Raw genomic sequence first — 23149 nt, 5'->3', positions numbered from 1 at the left:
CGGATGGATAACGATAAGGATAAGGAGGCATTCCAGGCCAGCTCTGGAGCCGGATCCACGGAACGATTGGCCGGCTGCGGCGGCGCGGCGCGTGGTCGGGAGAGTGCGCCCGACTGCGCCTGCCTCGCCCAGCGGCGCCCCTCTGCGGCCGTTGAGCCCCTCGGTGCAGGTGCGCGCGGCACTCGCCTCGGGCCGCCGCCTTCTCCCCGCCCACGGCCGCAGGCGCATGCGCAGTTAGCAGTCGCTGCTGGGCGGCCGCCGGCGGGATTGTTGTAGGGAGACGCGGGGACCAAGTGGCAGCGACTCGGACGTCTGAGCTGCCACTGCCGAAAACGGGCCCGCAAGGCAGGTGCGTGGGCAGTAAGCCACTTTCCCGCGTCCCTTTGCCCACGGGCTGGGGTGAGGAATCCGAGTCCTGGCTTCTTCCCTCGGGGCGGAGATTCCTGGGCCGCACCCCTTTCTTTGGCGAGCCGCTAGAAGGAACCGGTAGGGTCCAGTGAGGGGGTGCGTGTTGAGTTCGGGGATGGGGATGCAGCCAGCGAGGTTTTTGGGCGGGCTCTCCCGGCCTCGGGAGTGGGAAGGCCGGCCCGGGAGGCGGGCGTTGAGGCCACCTCCGCGTCCGTTGGGTCCTCCGGAACTGCTGTGTCCACCGCCTCGCTGGGGCTGGCGCGGGAAGGCCAGGTGTCTCCCTCAGCCTGGCCTGGCCCCGACGGTTAAGGGGCCCCAGGGAGCCGAGTCCGTTATTCCAGCGGTTGCCATTTCAGCCCTGTTCCACGCTCGATCCCCGGTGCGCGCTCCCGAGGGATGGAGAAGGGGCCCGGTAGCCTCTCGGCGCTGCTCACTCCGCCGGCTACTTCTCACAAAAACGCGAACCAAACCAAAATAGGCTCAGCTTACGCCCTCCCCGCCTCTGTAAAGGCGAAGGGACCTAACCCTCACGGGGGTGTGTCCTTTGACTCCCGGCCGCTCCCTCGAGGCGATGCCTGGGGCCCGGTGCGCGCGGATAGGGAGGGACCTAGAGGGTTGTGTTGAATCCCACGAAGCCCTGAGGACTCGAGACTCATTATCGCCGAAAGCCTGTTTACAATGAGCAGATACTTGAGCTGATTTTATTTATAGCATCTGCCTGAGAGACAAAGAGGATGGAATCTAAAAAAAAAAAAAAAAAAAAAGGTCATGAAGAACCTAGGGGCAAGACAGGAATAAAGATGCAGACCTACTACAGAATGGACCTGAGGACACGGGGTGGGGGAAGGGTAAGCTGTGACAAAGTGAGAGAGTGGCATGGACATATATACACTACCAAACGTAAGGTAGATAGCTAGTGGGAAGCAGCCGCATAGCACAGGGAGATCAGCTCGGTGCTTTGTGACCACCTAGAGGGGTGGGATTGGGAGGGAGACGCAAGAGGGAAGAGATATGGGGATATATGTATATGTATAACTGATTCACTTTGTTATAAAGCAGAAACTAACACCATTGTAAAGCAATTATACTCCAATAAAAATGTTTAAAAAATCACTGTAGAATTAAAAAAAAAGCAAATGGCAACAAAGTTCAGAAGGGAGAAAGTAAATCGAGTGGCCATGGGAAGACCTCTCTAATTAGAAGAGAGTTATTTTATACTGAAGATTTTTGATGCATAAAAGCCATCAAAACCCTGATCTAGCCTTCTGAATTTGCTTGCTTTAAAATTTTTACGTCACTCTAGGTCTTTTAATCACTCTAGGTAGCCCTCCTTTTGGTAATTGTTTGACTTCTTTTCAGTTTACAGTTTTGTCTTTATATCTCATTGGTTTGATCTTCCAGTCAGGTTTAGACCTTATCTCTAAGTCCTTCGAAGATAGCCTTTATCTAATCAAGTTAATTATTGTGTGTGAATGATGCATGTTAATGGATCTGTGGAAGCTGAACAGTGCTATAAATTAACCTTATTGCTTGTTTTCAGTACCTAATAAGTTTTAGTGCTCTTAACTACAAAGCTAGAATTGCTAACTTTAATGGAACTTTAGATCATCCAGGTTAACCCTTAAACTTGACAAATGAAAAAAAAGGTTTAGAACAGTTTGAAGCCCTTCCGTTTTTAATAACAGAACAATAAACTTGGTGCCATGGTGCCAAGCTCAGTGTACTTTCTATCATATTATTTTGTAGTTGAGCTCCTGAAGCTGCATGACAACTAAAACTTTAAATAGTGGTTTTTCAAACACTACTTTTGAGCCATAGTGGTGTTGGTGAGTCCTCAGTCAGCCATTAAAACCGAATAGCAGGTGAATTGGTACAGCCACTATGGAGAACAGTATGGAGGTTCCTTAAAAAACTAAAAAGAGAACTACCAGATGACCCAGCAGTCCCACTACTGGGCATATACCCTGAGAAAACTATAATTCAAAAAGAGTCATGTACCAAAATGTTCATTGCAGCTCTATTTACAGTAGCCAGGACATGGAAGCAACCTAAGTGTCCATCGACAGATGAATGGATAAAGAAGATGTGGCACATATATATAATGGAATATTACTCAGCCATAAAAAGAAACAAAATTGAGCTATTTGTAATGAGGTGGATGGACCTAGAGTCTGTCATGCAGAGTGAAGTAAGTCAGAAAGAGAAAGACAAATACCATAAGCTAACACATATATATGGAATTTAAGAAAAAAATGTCATGAAGAACCTAGGGGTAAGACAGGAAGAAAGACACAGACCTACTAGAGAATGGACTTGAGGATACGGGGAGGGGGAAGGGTAAGCTGTGACAAAGCGAGAGACAGGCATGGACATATATACACTACCAAACGTAAGGTAGATAGCTAGTGGGAAGCAGCCGCATAGCACAGGGAGATCAGCTCGGTGCTTTGTGACCACCTGGAGGGGTGGGATAGGGAGGGTGGGAGGGAAGGAGACGCAAGAGGGAAGGGATATGGGAACAGATGTATATATATAACTGATGCACTTTGTTATAAAGCAGAAACTAATACACCATTGTGAAGCAATTATACTCCAGTAAAGTTTAAAAAAAAAAACTGAATAGCAGAAAATAGCAGAAAGGCATTTCAGTTATAAGAAATAGTATATAGAAAGCATGAATGTGTTAATAGGTGAGTGTTAAGAGTAAGAAATGAGTCTTAAAAGGGCAGAATTTATACTGAGAACTACAGACTATTGAACATTTTTATAAATAGGTAGTAAAGTAAGACTTGTTCTTTTTTAGAAAATTCATGCTGGAGAGAAGGTGGCAGATAGATTGATTGATTGGGAAGGCTGGAAGTGAAGAAGCAAAGTGGAAGTTTACTGATCCTTTTCGGAAACCATGGATTCCCAAATTAAGGCTGTGGCATGGATATAGAAAGATACATTCAAGAAATATCCAAATGCACTTCGTTACCAATGATACAGGATATCAATGAGAAAGAATAGTCTTAAGATAGTGGCAAAGCAACTTGGCTGATTTGGTTGACTGGAGGTGAAGTTAATGGGAGAAGGGAATTGAGGAGATAGAGAACAGCTTTGGGAGGAAAGACCAGCCTCAAATTAATAGAGGCTTTCGTACATCCTTGAAGATGGATAGTGATTTGAAACTAAAGAGTGGCCTCTGTGCTGTGGAGATAACATTTGGGAGTTTTTAGCTACCTTTTATAGGTAGAAGTCAAGAGTATGTGAAAGGTAAGGAGAAAGTCTGGGGACAGAACCCTAACGAACAGCAACATTTACAGGAGATTAGAGAAAGAGCCCGTGAAGGTGGCAGAGGAAATGAAGAGAATTAAGAATCAGGAATAGCATCATAGAAACCACGGGAGGAGAGGGCTTTGAGGAGGCCGTAGCAAGGTCGAGAGAGAGCAGTCGGCAATAGGACTGAAAAATGCCATTGCATGTACCAGCTGAGACGTGGTTGGTAGAACTGTTCCAAAGAAGCTAGAACCAAGTACAAGAACGATAAAAGTATTCGTTTTTCATTGTTGCCATACCAAACTTAGCAGCTAAATGCAGCACAAATTTATTTTCTCACAGTTCTCTAGGTCAGCAGTCTGACACAGGTCTCACCGAGCTAACATCAAGGTGTTGGCAAGGCATCATTCCTTACTAGAAGCTCTGGGGAGTTTCCGCTTCCTTGCTCATTCAGGTTGGTTGCAGAATTCAATTCCTTTTGGTTGTAGGACTGAGGTTCCTGTTTCCTTGTTGACTGTCAGCTGAGAGTTGTTTTCAGCTTCTAGAGACCACCTACATTCCTTGGCTCATGCCCGCCCCCCTTCCTCCATCTTCAAGATCTCTATGGTGGGCGGAGTCCCTCTCACTCTTCAAATCTCTTCTGCCCTCTTTCACTGACTTCCTCTTCCACTTTTAAGGGCCCATGTGATTATGTTGGGCCCACTTGCATAATACAGAATACTGTCCCTATTTTAGGGTCAGCTAATTAACAACCTTAATTCCATCTAAAAAGCCCCCTTTGCTATGTGAGGTCACGCTCACAGGACCCAGTGAATAGGGTGTGGACATCTTTGGGGGGTCATTGTTGTGGCTACCATAGGAAGTTAAAAGTACTAACAGTTCATGGATACATTCTTTCTAGATGCTTTTGTTAAGGAAAGGTGATACCTAGAAACATTTACATTATGTAGCATGTGATAATTATAGTAAATAGTAAGCCTTACTGTTTATCCTTGAGTTTTGTAACTAAGAAATGCAAGTATCTTCTTAAATACTCTGAAATTTGTGTGAACACTATAAAATTTTAAAGTCTCATAGGAGTATAAGGTAATACTATGAAGTTGTTAGTTTTTATATTTTTATGTAGCCTTAAGCTGCTTTAAAATCTTTGCTGGAAAGATTTTAAAGGCCATTTAACCAGCTAACTAGATATATGTGCATAATTTGGATACACATCAAAATATGGCTTTTAAAATATAAAGCCCACAGAAACTGGAATGGATGTCTACAGGATGGAACATACTAACAAAATATTTAACCTTGTGTTTTATAGGCCTAGAACCTCACTGCCATTTAGTGAGTTAAATTGTTAAACCTTCTAACCTTAGAGCCTTAATGAAAGGAATGTAGAGTTTGAATAGACCTAACTTTGAGTCTTGCCTTTGTTGTTTATTAGCATTCTATATCCTTGAGTAAGTTACTTACCTCCCTGAGCCTTGCTTTCCTTATGTATAATGGGGTACTAACACCTTCACCACAGAGTAGCTGTAAGGATCGGAATTAACATGTCTGAAACACAGTAAATACTTGAAACAGCACTTCCTGTTCTCCTTGTTCCATTCCTCCCTTTTCAGTTCCTTTCTCAAGTGCAGCTTCCTTTGCCCTTGGCCTAGGGGAATCAGTCCTTTGCATTCTTTGCACCTCACTTTGAATGTAACTTTCTCAAGGAGGCTTTCTCTGCCCCTTCCCCTACCCTGTAAATTCAGTTCCCCAATTACCAACTCTTAAAACTTCTTTACTAGTCTGTCACTTGTTACAGTTTACGTGATATACCTGGGTTATTTGTTTAATGTCTGCTTTCCATCCCAGACTATAAGCTCTTTGCGATCAGGGGCCATGTATGTTTTACTAATTACTGTAAATTCAGTGTCTAACATTATGCCTGGCACATAATTGACAACCATAGGTATTTGTCAAATGAATTTGTGAATGATGAATTTTATTATCTACTGGCTAACCTGTCTTGAATTTCTGGAAGCATTAGCCACCACAAAATTAATAAATCCCTGGTGCAGCTTATTCTGAAGGATGCTCGTTTCTTCTGTGAATAAGTACCTGCATTTCGAATGGAGTCTTGCGCTTCTTTGGAAGAAGGCTGCCTCTTTAAGATGCCACTATTACCTACCTCTCCACCTTATTTGTGATCCTTCAAAGTGAACTTTCTATGTGCTACATAGCCTACATAGCCAGATAATTCCAAGAATACCCTTTAATTTTGGTGAAAATTTGTACAGTTTTATTTTTCTGATGTGGTAACCCAAAATTTTTTCATCTAATTTTTTTGTTTACTGTCTTTTCTAGTAAATTATGAATTGAGTTGTTAAAATGCAGCATGTCTACAGCAAGATTCTGAAATAACTCACAATGAGATGTTTCTTCATAGATATAGAGTAAAAATGAAAAATATGTTTAATTCCCGCATATTAAATTAGAACATAAAACTGCAAACTTTCTAGATTATTATCTCCTTATCTATAGGAAAGCTTTAACTATGTTAAGTTTTAACAATGTTCTAAAAAACTTTAGAGGGCCATTGTTGGAAGCATTGACATACCCATTTCTCTGTCATAAAACCATAGTTAAAGACATCTATTATATAAGGATTCAGTCCATAAATTTTTCTAGGACTTAAATTCTAAAAAAGGATTTTTTCCTCCAAGGATCTTGTAGACTTTTATAGACAGTGAAAACTCCTTCATTTTATTTCTGGCCTTCCCCTAATTGCCTGGAAACCCTTTTGCCAAATTTATCGTTGCAGTGCTGGTACAACAATAAAGTCATTCTAGTTTGTTGCTTAGTAACATCTATTTCTCTCCACCCATAACCTTTTTTTCTTGTCATTTATGCATTCATTCATTCTGTGAATATGTATCTTTCTCTATCATGTATGAGCACTCTTTGGCTAGCACTGTGAATACAGAAGTGAGAATTCTGGCTCTCGGTGGGCTTATATTTTTGTCTGTTTTCTGCTGCAAGTTTCCTCAAGCAGTTCTTTTGGAACTATGTAGAGGTAGTATAAATCCTAAATAAATAAATGTATCATTATAATGTTTATATAACCATTATTTTGAAAATGATGCTATTTAGTCCATTTTAACTTTAGTGTGTAGCTATGTTTTTAAAACCCAGTGCAGAGTTAGTTCATTCTTTCTATAATTACTATGACCAAATACTATCCCCATATCCTGGATTTCAGCTCTGATCACTTCACTAATCTCAGACCTTCAGTAGTTTTCTGAATTTTATAGGATCAGATCCAGAATCTTTGCAACACTTTGTAGGTCTTTGCCTAAATCACCAGAAAGTTGTATTTTCAACTATTATTTCTGCTGTTATGGTTCTTTCCCCACTTTTTACTGTATTTCTTGAGATATTTTCATTGTTTCTAAGTCCTTCTGATTTAGAAAAAAAATACTCAGTTTTAGTTAACAGTATATATTAGATAAGATAATGCTCACATAGAAAATTTAAAAATCCCAGATGCCTAACATAATTTCTGGTTGCTGGTGTCCTGAGGAGTAGATGGAACCACAGGGTGCCCAGATATTTGGTCAAACATTATCTTGGGTGTGTCTGTGAGGGTGTTTTTGGATGAGATTAACATTTGAATGGTAGGCTGAGTAAAGCAGATTGCCCTCCCCTAGGTGGGTGGTCTTCATCCAAATAGTTGGAGGCCTGAATAGAACAATAAAGCTGATACTCCAATGAGGAAGAGGGAACTCTTCCTGCCTGACTGGCTGAGCTGGGACTTCAGTTTTTTTCCTGCCCTTGGATTCGAACTGAAACATTGGCTCCTCCTGGGTCTTGAGCCTGCTGGCTTTCAGACTAGAGCTTTTAGCGTTGGCTCTCCTGGCTTCCAGGCCTTTAAACTCAGACTAGCACTACATCATTGGCTTTCCTAGGTCTCATTTAACTCCATTCACCTGAGTCATGCTTAACTCCAAGAAAAATATAGTATAGTCATGTCTCCTGAGAAAAGAGAAAATAGCTTGTTGATCAGCCAGCAATCTCTCCCAAGTATCTCATACTTGGCCAAAGTTACTTATATTTCAATTTGTTATTGAACCAGCCCAGAGGCAGTGCAGAGAACATACAGGAGATCAAAGATATATGCAAATGGATGTGCTTCTCCAGTGCCTCCTTTCTTCTTCATGAAGGCACAGATATTTTGCGATTTCAGCAACCTGTATGGAGTGAGGAATACACAGGACGCTTAGAACCATGGGCTTGCTATCTTTTATACATTTGTAAGGAGGCAAGGAGGTGGTGTCAGCACTAAAAGTTCTGTATTATACCATATAAACAAATTCTTGCTGCACTAAAACTGTATAACTTAGGACAACATATAGCTCAATAGGAATTAGAAGACTTGAACAACACTATAAAGCAATTGGACTTAATACACATACACAGAACACTTCACCTAACAATAGCAGAAAGAAAAATTAATGCCAGTCTTCCTCAAACTCTTCCAGCAAGTTGAAGAGGAGGGAATACTTACACACTCAGTCTATGAGGGCAGCATTACCCTGATACCAAAGCCAGACAAAGACACTGTAAGAAAACTACAGACCAATATCCCTGATGAATATTGATGAAAATACATATTTTTCTTAAGTGCACATGGAATATTCTCTAGGATAGACCATATGTTAGGCCACAAAACAAGTCTTAACAAATTTTTAAAAGTTGAAATCATTCAAAGTATCTTTTCCAGTTACAGTGTAATGAAACTAGAAATCAGTAGCAGAAGGAAAGCAGGAAAATCCACAAATATGTGGAAATTAAAAAACACACTTTTAAACAACCAAATGGGTCAAAAAAGAAAGGAAATTAGAAAATATCTTGAGATAAATGAAAAAAAAATCCCACAAGAGACCAAAACTTATGGTATAGAGTGAAAGCAGTGCTAAGAGGGAAATTTATGGCTGTAAACACTTACAGTAAAAAAGAAAGATCTTAAATTAACAACCCAACTTTATAACTTAAGGAACTAGAAAAACCCAAAGCTAGAAGAAGGAAGGAAATAATAAAGATTAGATAAGAGATAAATGAAATAGAGAATAGGTAAACAACCGAAAATGTCAGTGAAACCAAGAGTTGGTTCTTTGAAAAGATCAACAAAATTGATAAACCTTTAACTAGATTGAATTAAAAAAGAAGACTCGAATAATTAAAATCAGAAATGAATGAGGGGACATTACAACTGATTCTATAGATATAAAAATTTTATGAGGGAATGCTGTAAACAATCATATGCCAACAAAATGGATAACCTAGATGAAATGGACAAATTCCTAGAAACATACAACCTATTCAGACTAAATCATGATGTTGTCGGAAATCTGAACAGACCTGTAACTAGTAAGGGAATTGACTCAGTAATCAAAAACCTCTCAACAAATAAAAGCCCAGGAGCAGATGGCTTAACTGGTGAGTTCTACCAAACACTGAAAGAAAAATACCAACTCTCCTCAAGCTCATCCAAAGCACTGAAGAGAAGGGAACCCTTTCAAACTCATTCTTTGAGGGCAGTATTACCCTGATACCAAAACCAGACAAAGAAACAACAAGAAAACTGCAAACCAATATCCCTGATGAATAATGTTGCAAAAATCCTTACCAAAGTATTAGCAAACAAAAGTCAAAAGCACATTAAAAGATTGGGACTTCCCTGACAGTCCAGTGGTTAAGACTCTGCGCTCCTACTGCAGGGGGCATGAGTTTGATCCCTGCTTGGGGAAGTAAGATCCCACATGCCATGTGGTGTGGCCAAAAAATTTTTTAAAATTAAAAAGAATAAGAAATACATGACTATAGGCTTTAAAAAAAAAGATTTATACACCATGACCAAGTGGGATTTATTCCTGGAATGCAAAATGGTTCAACGTATGAAAACCAATTGGTGTAATGCATCACATTGTCAATGGAGGGGAAAGAAGCCATATGATCATCTCAACTGATGCATAAACAGCATCCGATGAGTTCCAACACCCTTTTATGATAAACACTCAACAATATATGAATAGAAAGAAACTACCTCAATGTAATAAAGGCCATATCTGAAAAATCAACAGCTAACACCATACTCAATGGTGAAAGACTGAAAGCTTTTCCTCTAAGATCTGGAACAAGACAAGGATGCCTGCTTTTGTCACTTCTATTCAACATAGTACTGGAAGCCCTAGGCAGAGCAGTTAGGCAAGAAGAAGACATCCAAATTGAAAAGGAAGAAGTAAAACTATCTCTGTTCACAGACAACATTATCTTATATGTAGAAAACCTAAAAATTCCACCAAAAATTGTTAGAAACAATTTTAAACAAAATTTTTGTAAAAAATTTTGTGAAAATTCTTATAACAAAAGAATGGTGGTTGCCTGGGGCTTGGGAGAGGGGATATAGAGGAGTTGTTGTTTAAGGGGTATAGGATTCTAGTGTTGTAAGATGGAAAAAGAGATGTGGAGATAAGATGTACAACAGTGTGAATGTTCTTAACACTACTGAACTGAACAGTTAAAATTGGTTTAAATGATAACTTATATGTGTATTCTACCACAATTAAAAAATGTTAAACTGGGCTTCCCTGGTGGTGCAGTGGTTGGGAGTCCGCCTGCCGATGCAGGGGACACGGGTTCGTGCCCCAGTCTGGGAAGATCCCACATGCTGTGGAGCGGCTTGGCCCGTGAGCCATGGCTGCTGAGCCTGCGCGTCCGGAGCCTGTGCTCCGCAATGGGAGAGGCCACAACAGTGAAAGGCCCGCGTACTGCAAAAAATAATAATAATAATAATAATAATGTTAAACTGCACAAGTTAGTTACTTCAGTGTTTTGTAAATTACCCCATTGTCAGGCCTCTCAAAGCTCCAGTGCAGGCCTAGCAGTATCTTACCTCTCTTCTTAAGAAATGATGTGTGACAAACCTCACAGTTTTGTTTGGAGCTTGATGACATGTTGGCACCATAGCATGGTAGACCTCCAAGTAATACTGCAAACTTCATGATATAATTCTCAGTTGTCAGTTGGTGCATCACTGAAAAATGATAGAATACTGCAGAATTAAGCAGAAACTGTTAGGTCTGTATTTCTGATTTTTTAAGAAAGGAATAAATAGCAAAAACAACCTTGGACTATATCATTTTCTTAATGGAGACTATTATCCTGTAGAACTGCATTGTCTGCAGAATTGTTAATGACCACTTACAGTTTATTTTTGAGTATTCCACTTGTATAGTAAGGTTGATATGACCATTTCTGGGTGAATATCTTCATAGCTTAATACTAATAATCATCTAAATTTTGGAAATTTCCAGAAGGTTTGAAATGTGTTATGTTACGATTTTTGCAATTTCTTTCCATTGCTTTATCAATAAACATATAATCAGTGGGGTAAGATTAAAATAAGAAGTAGAATGGTATATTGATGTAAAGTTTTGGATTCTCATCTTGTCTCACATTTCCAGTCATGAGAATTTGATCAGGTTTTTGAATCCTTCTGCTTTCAGTTTGTAGATTGGGAGTAATAATGGCTATCCTCCTGATGTCCTAGGTTGCAAAGATTAAAGTAGCTAGTTCCTTTATGAAAATGAATGATTATAGTCATAGAACTTTAGAGGAGAAACAAACTTTCCAGATAAAGGGTTTTCTAAACTTTTTTCTGAAGCTTTGGCAACTGTTTCTGAAAGAAAGTTAGGAAGAACCTAATGTAGAAAACAAATAATATACACTACTGTATTTGAAACAGATAACCAACAAGAACCTACTGTATAACACAGGAAACTCTGCTCAATACTCTGTAATAACCTAAATGGGAAAAGAATTTTAAAAAGAATAGATACATGTATATGTATAACTGAATAACTTTGCTGTACACCTGAAACTAACACAACATTGTTAATAAACTGTACTCCAGTATAAAATAAAAATTTTAAAAATAAAAAAATAAAAAATTATATAAAGCAAAAAATAATAATAATAATAAAGAAAGAAAGAAAACAAATAAAATTGGCTGAAGTAAGAGTAGGGTTCCAGAGAGGACACTGCCTGCTTGGTTTCCCCTTAATTCTTCTCTGGCAGCCCAATCCACCAGAGCTCAAACAAAGCACTTAGAACATGTTTTTTCAACAAATTTAATTATTAAGAAACTAAACTGTGCATTCATTTTGAAGGAGAAGATATGGGGCTAAAGTGATATTAATGTTCATTATTACTGCTATTATTATTTTATGCATTTCTATTTTACTCAAATGTTATTGATAGCAAGTCAAGAAAAACACCTTTTGCTTTGTTATATAAGTCATGGAAGGCTCTTAAACTTTTAGAACAATGAAGCTTTTAGGGTTGTTAACAGTTTAATAAGCAATGTGTAAATGTACTCATATCTGTGCCAATTAGTGAAAATTTTAAAAACCCCTACCTTACTGTTATTAAGTCAAAGTGATCCCTTTATATTTACTTCCTATCCCAGTTAACCTCTTTTTTATGACTCAAGAGAGATTAAACTCTTCTAATCAAATTATGATTAGTATGCATCATTTTTTGTGTTGTCTTTGTCTGTAAAAATGGTGGTATTAACACACCTTTTAATATAGAATGTTCATATTATGGTAGAATGGTGTTGATTTTTTTAAACCTGCAATTTTCAAAGTAAACTTTAAAGTTGTACCCAGTGGCCTTTAGAAGAAATTAAAGCTAACTGGCCCATACATTCATGTAGAGTTTTGATCTCATTGAAAAGGGTTAGTTGAGCTAACCAAATGGAAAAATGCTTTCTATAGTCTGATGCTTCTTTTTTGAAAACAGCTTAATTGATATATTATTTGCATGCCTACAAGTTGACCTATTTAATGAGGGTAGTTCAGTGGGTTTTAACATATTTAACACATTTACAGAGTTATGCAACCATTACCATATTCCCATTTTAGAATATTTTCATTACCCTCAAAAGAAACCCTGTGGGGCCTCCCTGGTGGCGCAGTGGTTGAGAGTCCGCCTGCCGATGCAGGGGATACGGGTTCGTGCCCCGGTCTGGGAGGATCCCATATGCCGCGGAGCGGCTGGGCCCGTGAGCCATGGCCGCTAGGCCTGCGCGTCCGGAGCCTGTGCTCCGCAACGGGAGAGGCCACAACGGTGAGAGGCCCGCATACCGCAAAAAGAAAAAAAAAAAAAAAAAAGAAACCCTGAGCACATTAACCCTTTCTTCCCATTTCTTTCCTTTGCTTAGGCAATCACTTATCTATTTTCCGGTTTTATGGATTTGCCTATTTAAATGGGGTCATACAATATGTGGTCTTTTTATGACTGACTTCTTTCACTCAGCAAAATGTTTTTGAGATTCATCTGTCTTGTAACACATTAGTACTCCATTCTATTTTATTGCTAAATAATATTCCAGTGTATGAATATTCCACATTTTGTTTATCCATTCATCAGTTGATGAACATTTGGGTTGTTCACACTTTTTTGGCTATTATTAACAATTTTTTTTAAACATTTACATTCCAAGTTTTTGTTTGGACATCTGTTTCATTTCTCTTGGGTAGATACTTAGGAGTGGAATTGCTGAATCATAAGGTAATTCTATTTTTAACATTTTGAAAAACTGCCACACTGTTTTCCAAAGCTCATTTTGTATTCCTGCCAGCAATGTATGAGGATTCCAGTTTCTCCACAGCCTCCCCAAACTGGTTATTATTATCTCTCTTTGATTATAGCGATTCTGGTGGGTGTAGAGTGCTATCTCATAAATTCAGTGTTTCTTAGGCAGACCCATATAGGTCTGTAGATATGTTCTGCAGAATATAAGAGTTCTAAGAATATACTTTTTAAAAAAATTTTTCATGTTGATGGTAATATAACTATACTCTGGATCATCTAAATGACTGACCACCTAATAACCAAGACTGCCACACTATTTCAGTATTCATATTTACTTGTTTAAAAGTCCACTGGCACCAAGAAATAAAACTTTCATTTTTAACATGCTAATGGGAATAGAGGGGGCTGTAATTATATAATTTATGTATTTCTGCCAGGAGGCAGCCAAATAATATTTGGCTTCTACTCATCTCAATGCTATAAGGAACAGAGGTTTTGCAGTATTTGAATAGAGAAATGGTTATACAATTGACTCATCATAGTATTATGGGGATGATAAATGCAAAAGAACTTTATTCATAGCACTCAACCTGGTTGCAATAAATCCTATATTTGTTTGAATTTCCAGCTGTAATTTGATTTCAGTAAAATACTATCACATTCAATTGTGATAAAATTATTTTTCTTTTTTTGGTGTTTACATATAAATATATTTTGTTTTTATAATTGTAAAATTTCCAATTGTATGGTTATATACACTTAAGCAACATTATAATAAAAAAGTAACTCAAGCGAACATTTAGGAATCACGATCCTTATTTCTTTTTTTTAGAGGAGTCCACATATTATGAGTTCATTGGTCACTGTTATCTATATCTTTAGGTTTGTGCCTTTGGCTCTTTGCTTTTAGAAGCAGGCCTTCAGCTGTAGACTCCTGTAAGATTTTGAAGTTTGTGTTATCACTTGTTCAAAGCATAATTTAGGTAAGTTTGGTAATGATTTGTTTTAAAAGCCATCCAAGAAAAAAAGAGGTATTAAGGAGAAATTATTTCTTTGTAAATATACTTACACATATTTTTCACAACTTTGTTTTGTTTTTACTGATTACTGTCAATTTCACAGATAATCAATATGCATTTCCATGGCTTTTGGCTATGTTTGGGTCTTCTTTTCATCTCAATTAATGCAGAATTTACGGATGATAATGTTGAGACGGAAGACTTTGATGAAAATTCAGAAGAGATTGATGCTAATGAAAATGAATTCTCCTCAGAGGTAAGGTTATTGAGAAACAAGCTATAATTTATTCTTTTAGGGACTTCCCTGGTGGTCCAGTGGTTAAGACTTCGCCTTCCAATGCAGGGGGTGCGGGTTCCATCCCTGGTTGGCGGGGAGCTGCTAAGATCCCACATGCCTCGCGGCCAAAAAACCAAAACATAAAACAGCAGCAATATTGTAACAAATTCAATAAAGACTTAAAAATTAGGTCCACATCAAAAAAATCTTTTAAAAAAGTAATAAAATATTCTTTTACATGATACATAGGGGTGACTAATTTCTTAAGATTCATTTCTATTCAAATAGTCTTTAGTTTCAATATAAATAGAAAAAACATTGCCTTTTTCCAACTATTTGTTGCTGTGTTTTTAATTTGTGCATGGCACCTAACACAGTTTTATTACCAAATAAATATGGGGAAGATCTTTACTATCAAACTAGGAGTTCATCACTGGCTAAAGAGGACTAAATACTTTAGCTAAGGGAAAGGTTTTTAGTCTTATTTCTGACACTGCACGCCCTTTTCAGATAAAAGAAAAGGTAGTATAATTTTCTCCTAGAAGTAAAGAAAGTAGTGTTTCTTTATTTCTCTGAGGAAAGAAAATGCTAAATAGGATGAATTAGAAAGGGGAGTGATGATGAGGTAGGCATTTAGTAAGGCTCACAGTGTTTCTGTCTTGAGGTAGTGACTGATAGGAGTCTGGAAAACAGGAGTCTGGAGGTTTTTGTACACTTTGACAATCCATAAGAGCTTTCACATTGAGAATATTCATATCTAATATTGAGAAAATCAGGAAATTTTTTCAGAAATATTTTTGGTGAGGAAATAACAATTATATTGTGCTAGCCGCTGTTTAAAGGGCCAAGGAGAATAATATATAGTTGTTACAGACTTCCTTTTAGAGTTTTTTATTTGCAAATGCAAGTGTTGTTTAGCTGATTAAGGTGAATATTCTTTCTCCTGTTAAGTTTTAAGCTCCACAAGGACATTTCTTTTAAAACTTGGTTCTGTGATCCACAGAAACTAAGTAGTAATCAAAGTGCTTATGGCTGACTTAGATACAGCTACTACGAGGGTTTTGGAGGTTAATACTTCAAAGAAATTTCAGATACCTACGACTCAACTATATTTGATGATAATTTGAGAAGATGATAAGAAATGGGAGGAACAATTTTTGATGCTTCTAATTTTATAGCATGAGTAATCTAGATATGATAAAGTACAAGTAAAGTATAAATAAAGTGCAAAATAAATTGCTGGTGATTTAAAGGGTCGTCTAACAGAAGGAAGCCTCTTGTAACACCATTGCCCATTTTTGCCAATCCATAAAAATATAGAGAACAGTAAAGTTGTAAGTTCTAATTCAGAAAACTTCATGGGAGATTGGCAATTTGGGTAGCAGAATATTGACCTGTTAGTAAGTGTGTGGGATTTTGTTTAATTACTGATTTTCCTTCCTTAGACAGGAAATGTACTATTAGGGAAGGGTAGGGACAGTGAAAATAGTAAAAGTACTTATGCATCCTTTTCTCGTAAGGCTGAGAGAAGAAATCTCATAATTAATCATATAGGTAAAATCATAAAGGCTGATTAAGAAAGGACCAAGATTTATCTATTACTGTAAGCAAAATTTTATTTATTCATCATCAGTTCAAATTATCTTTTGAGGGCTTCCCTGGTGGCACAGTGGGCTTCCCTGGTGGCGTAGTGGTTGAGAGTTCGCCTGCCGATGCAGGGGACACGGGTCGTGCCCCAGTCCGGGAAGATCCCACATGTCGCGGAGCGGCTAGGCCCGTGAGCCATGGCCGCTGAGCCTGCACGTCCGGAGCCTGTGCTCCGCAACGGGAGAGGCCACAACAGTGAGAGGCCCGTGTACTGCAAAAAAAAAAAAAAAAAAAAAAAAAAAAATCTTTTGACAATTTGTCAATAAATTTAATTTAAATTATTTTATTGGTGCATTTGGTATAGTGTAGCGGGTAACTGTATAACCTTTAGAACCTAGGCTCATATCTTTTAAGTCCTGCAAGTGTCTAACTGTATGATAGTGCGCAAATTATTTTGCCTGTCTCCCATAGTTTCATCATACATAAAATGGGAACAATAAAGTACTTCCCGCATAGAAATAATATGAGGATTAAAAGAGCCATCAAATCACCGCCCCCCCATCATTATCATCATAGCAGCTAACACTTACATGGCACTTGAAACAATGCTTTGAGATAATTGCTTTGCAGTCCTTTCTCTTTTGAATCTTATTTTTCCTCTGGGTTTCTAATTTCTCAGAATGTTGTCATCATTCTCTAGTCACATAACAGTGAAATTTAAGAGTTAATTTTAAACTAACCTATGTGCTTACTAAGTTTTTCATCTTATATGTTTTTCATCTTTTGCTTCTAGTGATTTTTTATCCTCAAATATTGTCACCTGTTAGAATCCTTTCAAAGCCAGGTCCACTGCATCATGAGGCCTTGGCTAATTACTTCCTCCCGTCCCTCCTGTGTTAGAAGGAGTCAGTGTATTCTGTTTGCACACAGAGTTTTTTTCCGTTGTGTATCTCTTATATTCTTCTGTATTTTCTTACCAGTAGAATACAAAGTTTTGAGGCCAGAGACCATGTCACCTACCATCTATCTATATTACCTATATGTGCATTCCATACTAGGTTCTTAATTAGTGAGATTATTTAATTAAAATATTTGTGAAGATGAATAACTTTAGATTTTTAAAATCTATTTTCTAGATTAAATATAAGACACCTCAACCTATAGGAGAAGTATATTTTACGGAAACTTTTGATAGTGGAAGGTTGGCTGGGTGAGTATTCATTCAGAATTTTTTCCTTGATTTGATTAGCTTTTTTGAAGTTATTGGTTGTTAGCCTATGAAAATTGCCTGTACCACAGTACCTCAAAAAAGGGTTAACATACTTTATTTCACTGTGTAAACCAATACCGTAACACATTTTTATTATTGATAGAAGTGTTTAATTTGAATTGTTATCATTTATACAAGGAAAATATACAAATGAATCATGAATGTGAAGTGAAAACTTACAACATTTCTTCATTCCTTAGAACAGATATTAATAACATAATTTCAGATGACAAATTCAAGTTAATGTTTTATCCTAAATAATGGTAAAAAACCAGTAAAAGTTATTATTTATTGATCATTGTATACCAAACACTGTCCTAAGTAGGTGGGTAAGAACTATCTTTATCTGCCTTTTACCAGTAAGGAAACTGAGGCTTAGTGTACCTTAGCTATGATCATACAGCTAGTAAATTGCAGATTCTAAATTTAATTTAACTCTAGCTTTACAGGATTATGTGTAGACATCCTTATTTAGCCTCTAAGTATTCATTTATCTTAGAAGGAAAAGCAACTATTGGGTAATCTTCTGTTGTATTTCTGATATGCATTGTATCTATAAATTGTTAGTTTTATTTTTAATGATATACATTTCTTTCAACTTTATTTATAGGTGGGTCTTATCAAAAGCAAAAAAAGATGATACAGATGCGGAGATTTCTATATATGATGGTAAAATATTTATTTAAATATTCAACATAACCAGTATGACCCAGAGTTCACTAGCTTTTGAGATTATATTTTTATTAAATATACCTGAGGCCCCATCCTGCTTCACAACAGAATCTTGTCAAAAGACAAATAGAGTCTTTTGTCTCCTTTCCAATATTTCTGGAAGTCCAGGTAATCCATACTTAAGCTACCATCCAGTTTTCTAACTCTGAACAGTTAAATTTTCACTCCCCTGCAATTAGTCTCTTGCAGGATCTCCCAGGCTACTGCTGTTCTCTACTGTTTTCTCTCAAGCATGGGCCACCTAGATCAAGTTATAACTTTTGGCAGGGTCCTCCTAGAGGACATTTATGAGAGCTGTGGGACATGTGGCTCCAAGCCCACGGCCATTATCACCGCATCTCTGATAGGTTATCTTCACACTTCACTGTGAAGGAAAAGTCCTGTATGCAAGGGTCACCTTTTCTTCCCCAACAGGCCTCTCCTGGAGTGTGACAGAAGAATTTCTTCCTCTTCTTAGTCTAAAACCAGCCTCCTCAGTTGTTACATCCTAAAGCAGGATCAGCCTCAGTCAAGGTGACATATAGTGGGAATTTCCTCTCTCTCAGAGGACCTCAGACCCATAAGCATGTGACCTCACACTGAGACTCCAACAGGAGTTACATGAGAATAACAACAGAACAACTAACAGCATGTATAGGATGGCAGCTGTCTACTTCCGTTTCATAGTGTCTGTTTTAGTATGAGATAAAGATCATGCCTGCATGTCTTCCTTTGTAGTGTTCTCCATCCCCATAAGCGTATATGCTTATGTACTCCAAAAAGAACTCTACCATATGCCCAGAACAAGCAATACTGCATTCAGTCTAAATCCATTTAGAGAAAAGAATAATTTCCCTCGAAGAAGCAGCAAGTCTGCAGAGATAGAACACTACCTAAAATAATACCCACAGAAATACCTGCCATCAAACAGAATGCTTGACTTAAAACATCTATGTTTAGCTTACTTTACAGTTTTTTTAGAACAGCATTGGGTAGATATGTGCTTTATGTTTGTGTTTTAGAAGTATCTGTTGATGGAGTTTTCCTAAAATTAGGATATGGTCTATTTTAGGAGTGAGTTTGTCTCTATTTCTTGCTGGACAAAAATGACTTAGTGTTTAAATGAGTTCCCCCCCGCCCCCAGCTTAGAATTAGAACTCAAGCAAGCAGAAAACAAGCTTCTTAACACCTAAGTTTGGTCTATAGTCTTATTAAACAAAATTATCCACGAAAATAATTCTTTAGCATATTAGATTTGGTATGTTTGGTTGACTTTTTTCAATTTCTTGAAAGCAACTTTGAAAAATACAGAATCTCTTAAAGTTCCAGGTCCTGAAAATGGCATTTTGTATATAAATATTAGCAATGTTGTTTGTATAGTGGTTAGTTGAGACCAATATCAGTTTCTTTGCAGGAATATTTAGTATTTCTAGTCGTTAATCACAGCTTCCGTCAAGTGCCACTTGAGTAAAACTAATTCCTGTATTTTCAGGAGTAAGCAAATCTGTGTGAAACAAGTGCTGGGTAACAGGGTTTGCATTTGGAGGAGACTTATTTAAATTTTTCAGATTAAGTTATTAATAAAAGTAAAGCTGTTTAAAAAATCACCAGTTCTTTAAGTGACCAACTTTCAGGATATCTTATAAAATTTTGTGAATTCTTTTTGAAATTATAGTTACATCAGAGTTCATATTACCTGGCACTGTATAGAATTTGAGTAAATGATTGGTTAATGAAAAGTTATTGTTGATTTGAAGTTGGGAAAAACCTCTTGTCCTTGAAGAATAATCACCTTGTCGCAGGTTTTCTAAAATTAAAGTAGTACTTTTAGATAGTACCTTTTCATAGCAGATAAATGTATGCATGTAATTACAAAAGAAGGCAACATAGTTTAAAAAAGCCTTTACTATCAGTATCCTAAAACCCCTAAAGATAAAGTTGTTACTTCTTAAAAGAAGACCTTTGTGATTAGGTCAAGCCACAGGTTAGTAGTGATAATACAGTTGCTCATCAGTGTGAGAGAAGAAAAACCAAATGAATTCACTTTTTTTAGAAAAGTATACTATAGCCAAATTAGGGGACAAAAAGGAAAAGAAACTTGAAAACTTTAAAAAATGAATTCTTAAAAACCCAATACTGTGTGTACAATGATAGACCAAAATATACCCCTCTCTGGTTCATGAGACTGTCAGGTTCTTGCACTGTTGTTTTTTAGAAAGAAAAAAATGTGTATAAAGTACATTAGTAATTCAAAAGTGCCCATTAATATTTCAAGTTGGCACAATACCGGAAAATAGCTAGTTTTCGCTAAATTGAGTTTTCTTGGAATAGGCGATACCTCTAATTTTCAAAGCTAGAACATTTTATACAAATTAATATAAATTAGTTATTTTCTGTTTTAAAAAGAGTAAAGGAGGAGAGTCCAATCCACAACTTTGGGGCTGCAGCTAACCCGTCTAGCTTTGCATTATATGCTGCCTGTGATCTAATTGCAGGAGCTTCCTGATCTTAAACATGGGAAATTCCAGCCCAGAGAGGACCTAACTCAGCTTTGCTGTGCTACAACCTAGTGCTTATCTAGTATGTATGACTTCCTTGGCCAAAAGTTCTGAGAACTGATTGGCTTAGCTTAGGAAGTGTTAACTTTAGTTTGTGTTCTCTGGGCATAACAATTTTCAAATCAAAATTTAAATCTCTACAGTAACTTCTGCAAAGTAAGAAAAGTAGCTGATGATACCATAAATTTCAAAAAAATTGACTGAGGCAAACTCATTTTGTGTTAAGGATGTATTTTGTCTCCTGTGTAATTTAAAAATACCTCATTTTAAAAATACAATGTTGATAGACCGTATGAGACAAACCACATTTTGTGATTTCATTGATTACAGTCTTTCAGAGAAATCCAAACTAAGCCAGCTTTAGAGGTGCTTTAATTAAGTACTGTAGGGTCTGTTATTTATTAGTTTCGACAGTTTTAAGAAAAAAAGAGAACATACATACCTACAGGTACAGATATTATTTTCTGATTTAAAATGTGATTTTATTTTTCCCAAGTAGCCTTCATGGAAGAATCTTATTGGTCACCACTTCTGATAAATAATTCTTAAGTCAATGTTTTTGGTTTTAGTTTAACTTGCTTTGTTTGTATTTTAGGAAGATGGGAAATAGAAGAATTGAAAGAATATCGAGTACCTGGTGACCGAGGACTGGTGTTGAAATCTAGAGCAAAGCATCATGCAATATCTGCTGTATTAGCAAAACCTTTCATCTTTGCTGATAAACCTCTGATAGTACAGTAAGTTTTATGTTTTTTTTTTTTTTTTTTTTTTTTTTGCGGTATGCGGGCCTCTCACTGTTGTGGCCTCTCCCGTTGCGGAGCACAGGCTCCGGACGCGCAGGCTCAGCGGCCATGGCTCACGGGCCCAGCCGCTCCGCGGCATATGGGATCCTCCCAGACCGGGGCACGAACCCGTGTCCCCTGCATCGGCAGGCGGACTCTCAACCACTGCGCCACCAGGGAGGCCCAGTTTTATGTTTTTAATACTTTTTCTGACATTTATATTAGTTTTATATAATTTGGCTTCTGAATATAGGTATAATGGGTATAAAATGGGCATAAAAAACCAGATTTTCCTCTTCCATTTCATTTGCTTAAATACACAATGCATGTATACACACAGACACCCTGAGGTTTCGAGTGAAAAGCAGGTTAGTTGAAAAATTATATAATATATGCTGTAATATGCAACATTCCACCACCATAAACTATATAGTGCATACTAAAATCACCGTTTTTATTTTAACTCTTTACTTAAAATGACTTGCTATTAAGATATATTAACCTCAGTATATTCAGAATGGAACCATAAATATTGCTGGTAAACCAGTGATAAGATTCAAAGGCAGCAAATTCATTTAAAGAGAAAGTGCCCTTTTAAAGGGCACATGATCTCACAGACAGTCACCCCTTCCCTCCCCTGCTATATGACATAAACTAGTTTTATTGTCATGTTGTTTGCATGTGTAACTGTCGTAAAATCAAGTGTAAATTCCTCAAGCTTGTTTCACCTATACTGGTATAAAACCAAAATAGATGTGTACAAATACAATTACAAAACCAATGAAATTCATATTAAAAACAAAGAAAAGGAAATGTAGAAATGTTACTTTCTACCTTAGAAGATTGGGCTGTCCGAAGTTAATTACAGTGTAAGGAAATACCATTAACTGTAAACTTAACACTCCAGAACCACTTCAGTTTTTTGTTAACATGTTAAATATATTCCTATGTGGTGTAACTAAAATGCCATTTTGTATTTTAGAAATTTAAAACAATATGGCATTTGGTATAATTGGGCTAATTTTTCAGCTGTGATGCTTTGGCTTAGTTGCACTGTTATTTCAATAAATGTAAAATATCAAATAATGTCAAAGAGTATACAACCATTTAAACAAATGAAAAATATTGTTATAAGTACTTACTGGGATTAATATTTGAGCTTGATATATGTCATTATTCAGAGTTTGGGGTTTCTTTTTTCTTGAAAATTTGAAAGTGATCTTCTTATTCTGTTGAAGTTAGATGAATATAATATCATTTTCTATTTTAATCCTTTGTGGCTTAAATGAAAGGGTAACGGAAAATAATATAAAGTTTAACTTCTCCAGAGTAAAATGAATCAAATTTGGCATTTTCAGAAAGTATAAATCACTGCTAGGCAAGCAAGTGAAAGATAGCTTGCAAGATTAGAAGCAAGGATAATAAGTCTAAAAAAATTATTAAAGCAGTTGTGAAATTATTATTCTGAAAAAAGAAAAGGAGAATCAAGAAGAATGGAATAGCAGTGTTTGATATGCTTGAAAACAGTTCAAAGAAGGATAGTGAATATTTGTTATTCTTAATTTTGATGAAATGAGATAAATAAAAAGAAATTTTATATTAACTACTATAAATACTATAGATTTATGACATAACTTTACTCTAAA

At 37.1% G+C, this 23149-nt stretch overlaps 1 protein-coding gene across 3 annotated transcripts in view; it reads left to right on the top strand.

Moving 5' to 3' along the window:
* Positions 1-228: 228 nt before the first annotated feature.
* Positions 229-23149, top strand: part of CLGN (calmegin) — a 45496-nt gene continuing 22575 nt past the window's right edge. The window contains exons 1-6 of one of the 3 annotated variants that reach the window (XM_081252726.1): positions 229-349; positions 4009-4120; positions 14422-14574; positions 17319-17392; positions 18063-18121; positions 21317-21458. In XM_081252726.1, coding sequence (XP_081108852.1) covers positions 14431-14574; positions 17319-17392; positions 18063-18121; positions 21317-21458 — 419 coding nt within the window. In that variant the 5' untranslated portion in view covers positions 229-349; positions 4009-4120; positions 14422-14430. Of the gene's footprint in view, positions 350-396; positions 487-4008; positions 4121-14421; positions 14575-17318; positions 17393-18062; positions 18122-21316; positions 21459-23149 lie in introns of those variants that run through there. The other 2 variants (XM_081252725.1, XM_081252727.1) reach the window with 2 other exon arrangements.

Source organism: Mesoplodon bidens (assembly GCF_964165515.1).
Source record: "Mesoplodon bidens genome assembly, chromosome: 1".
Classification (NCBI taxonomy): Eukaryota; Metazoa; Chordata; class Mammalia; order Artiodactyla; family Ziphiidae; genus Mesoplodon; species Mesoplodon bidens.
Note: the sequence above shows the minus strand (reverse complement) of the source record. Positions and strands in the feature narration are given on the sequence as shown.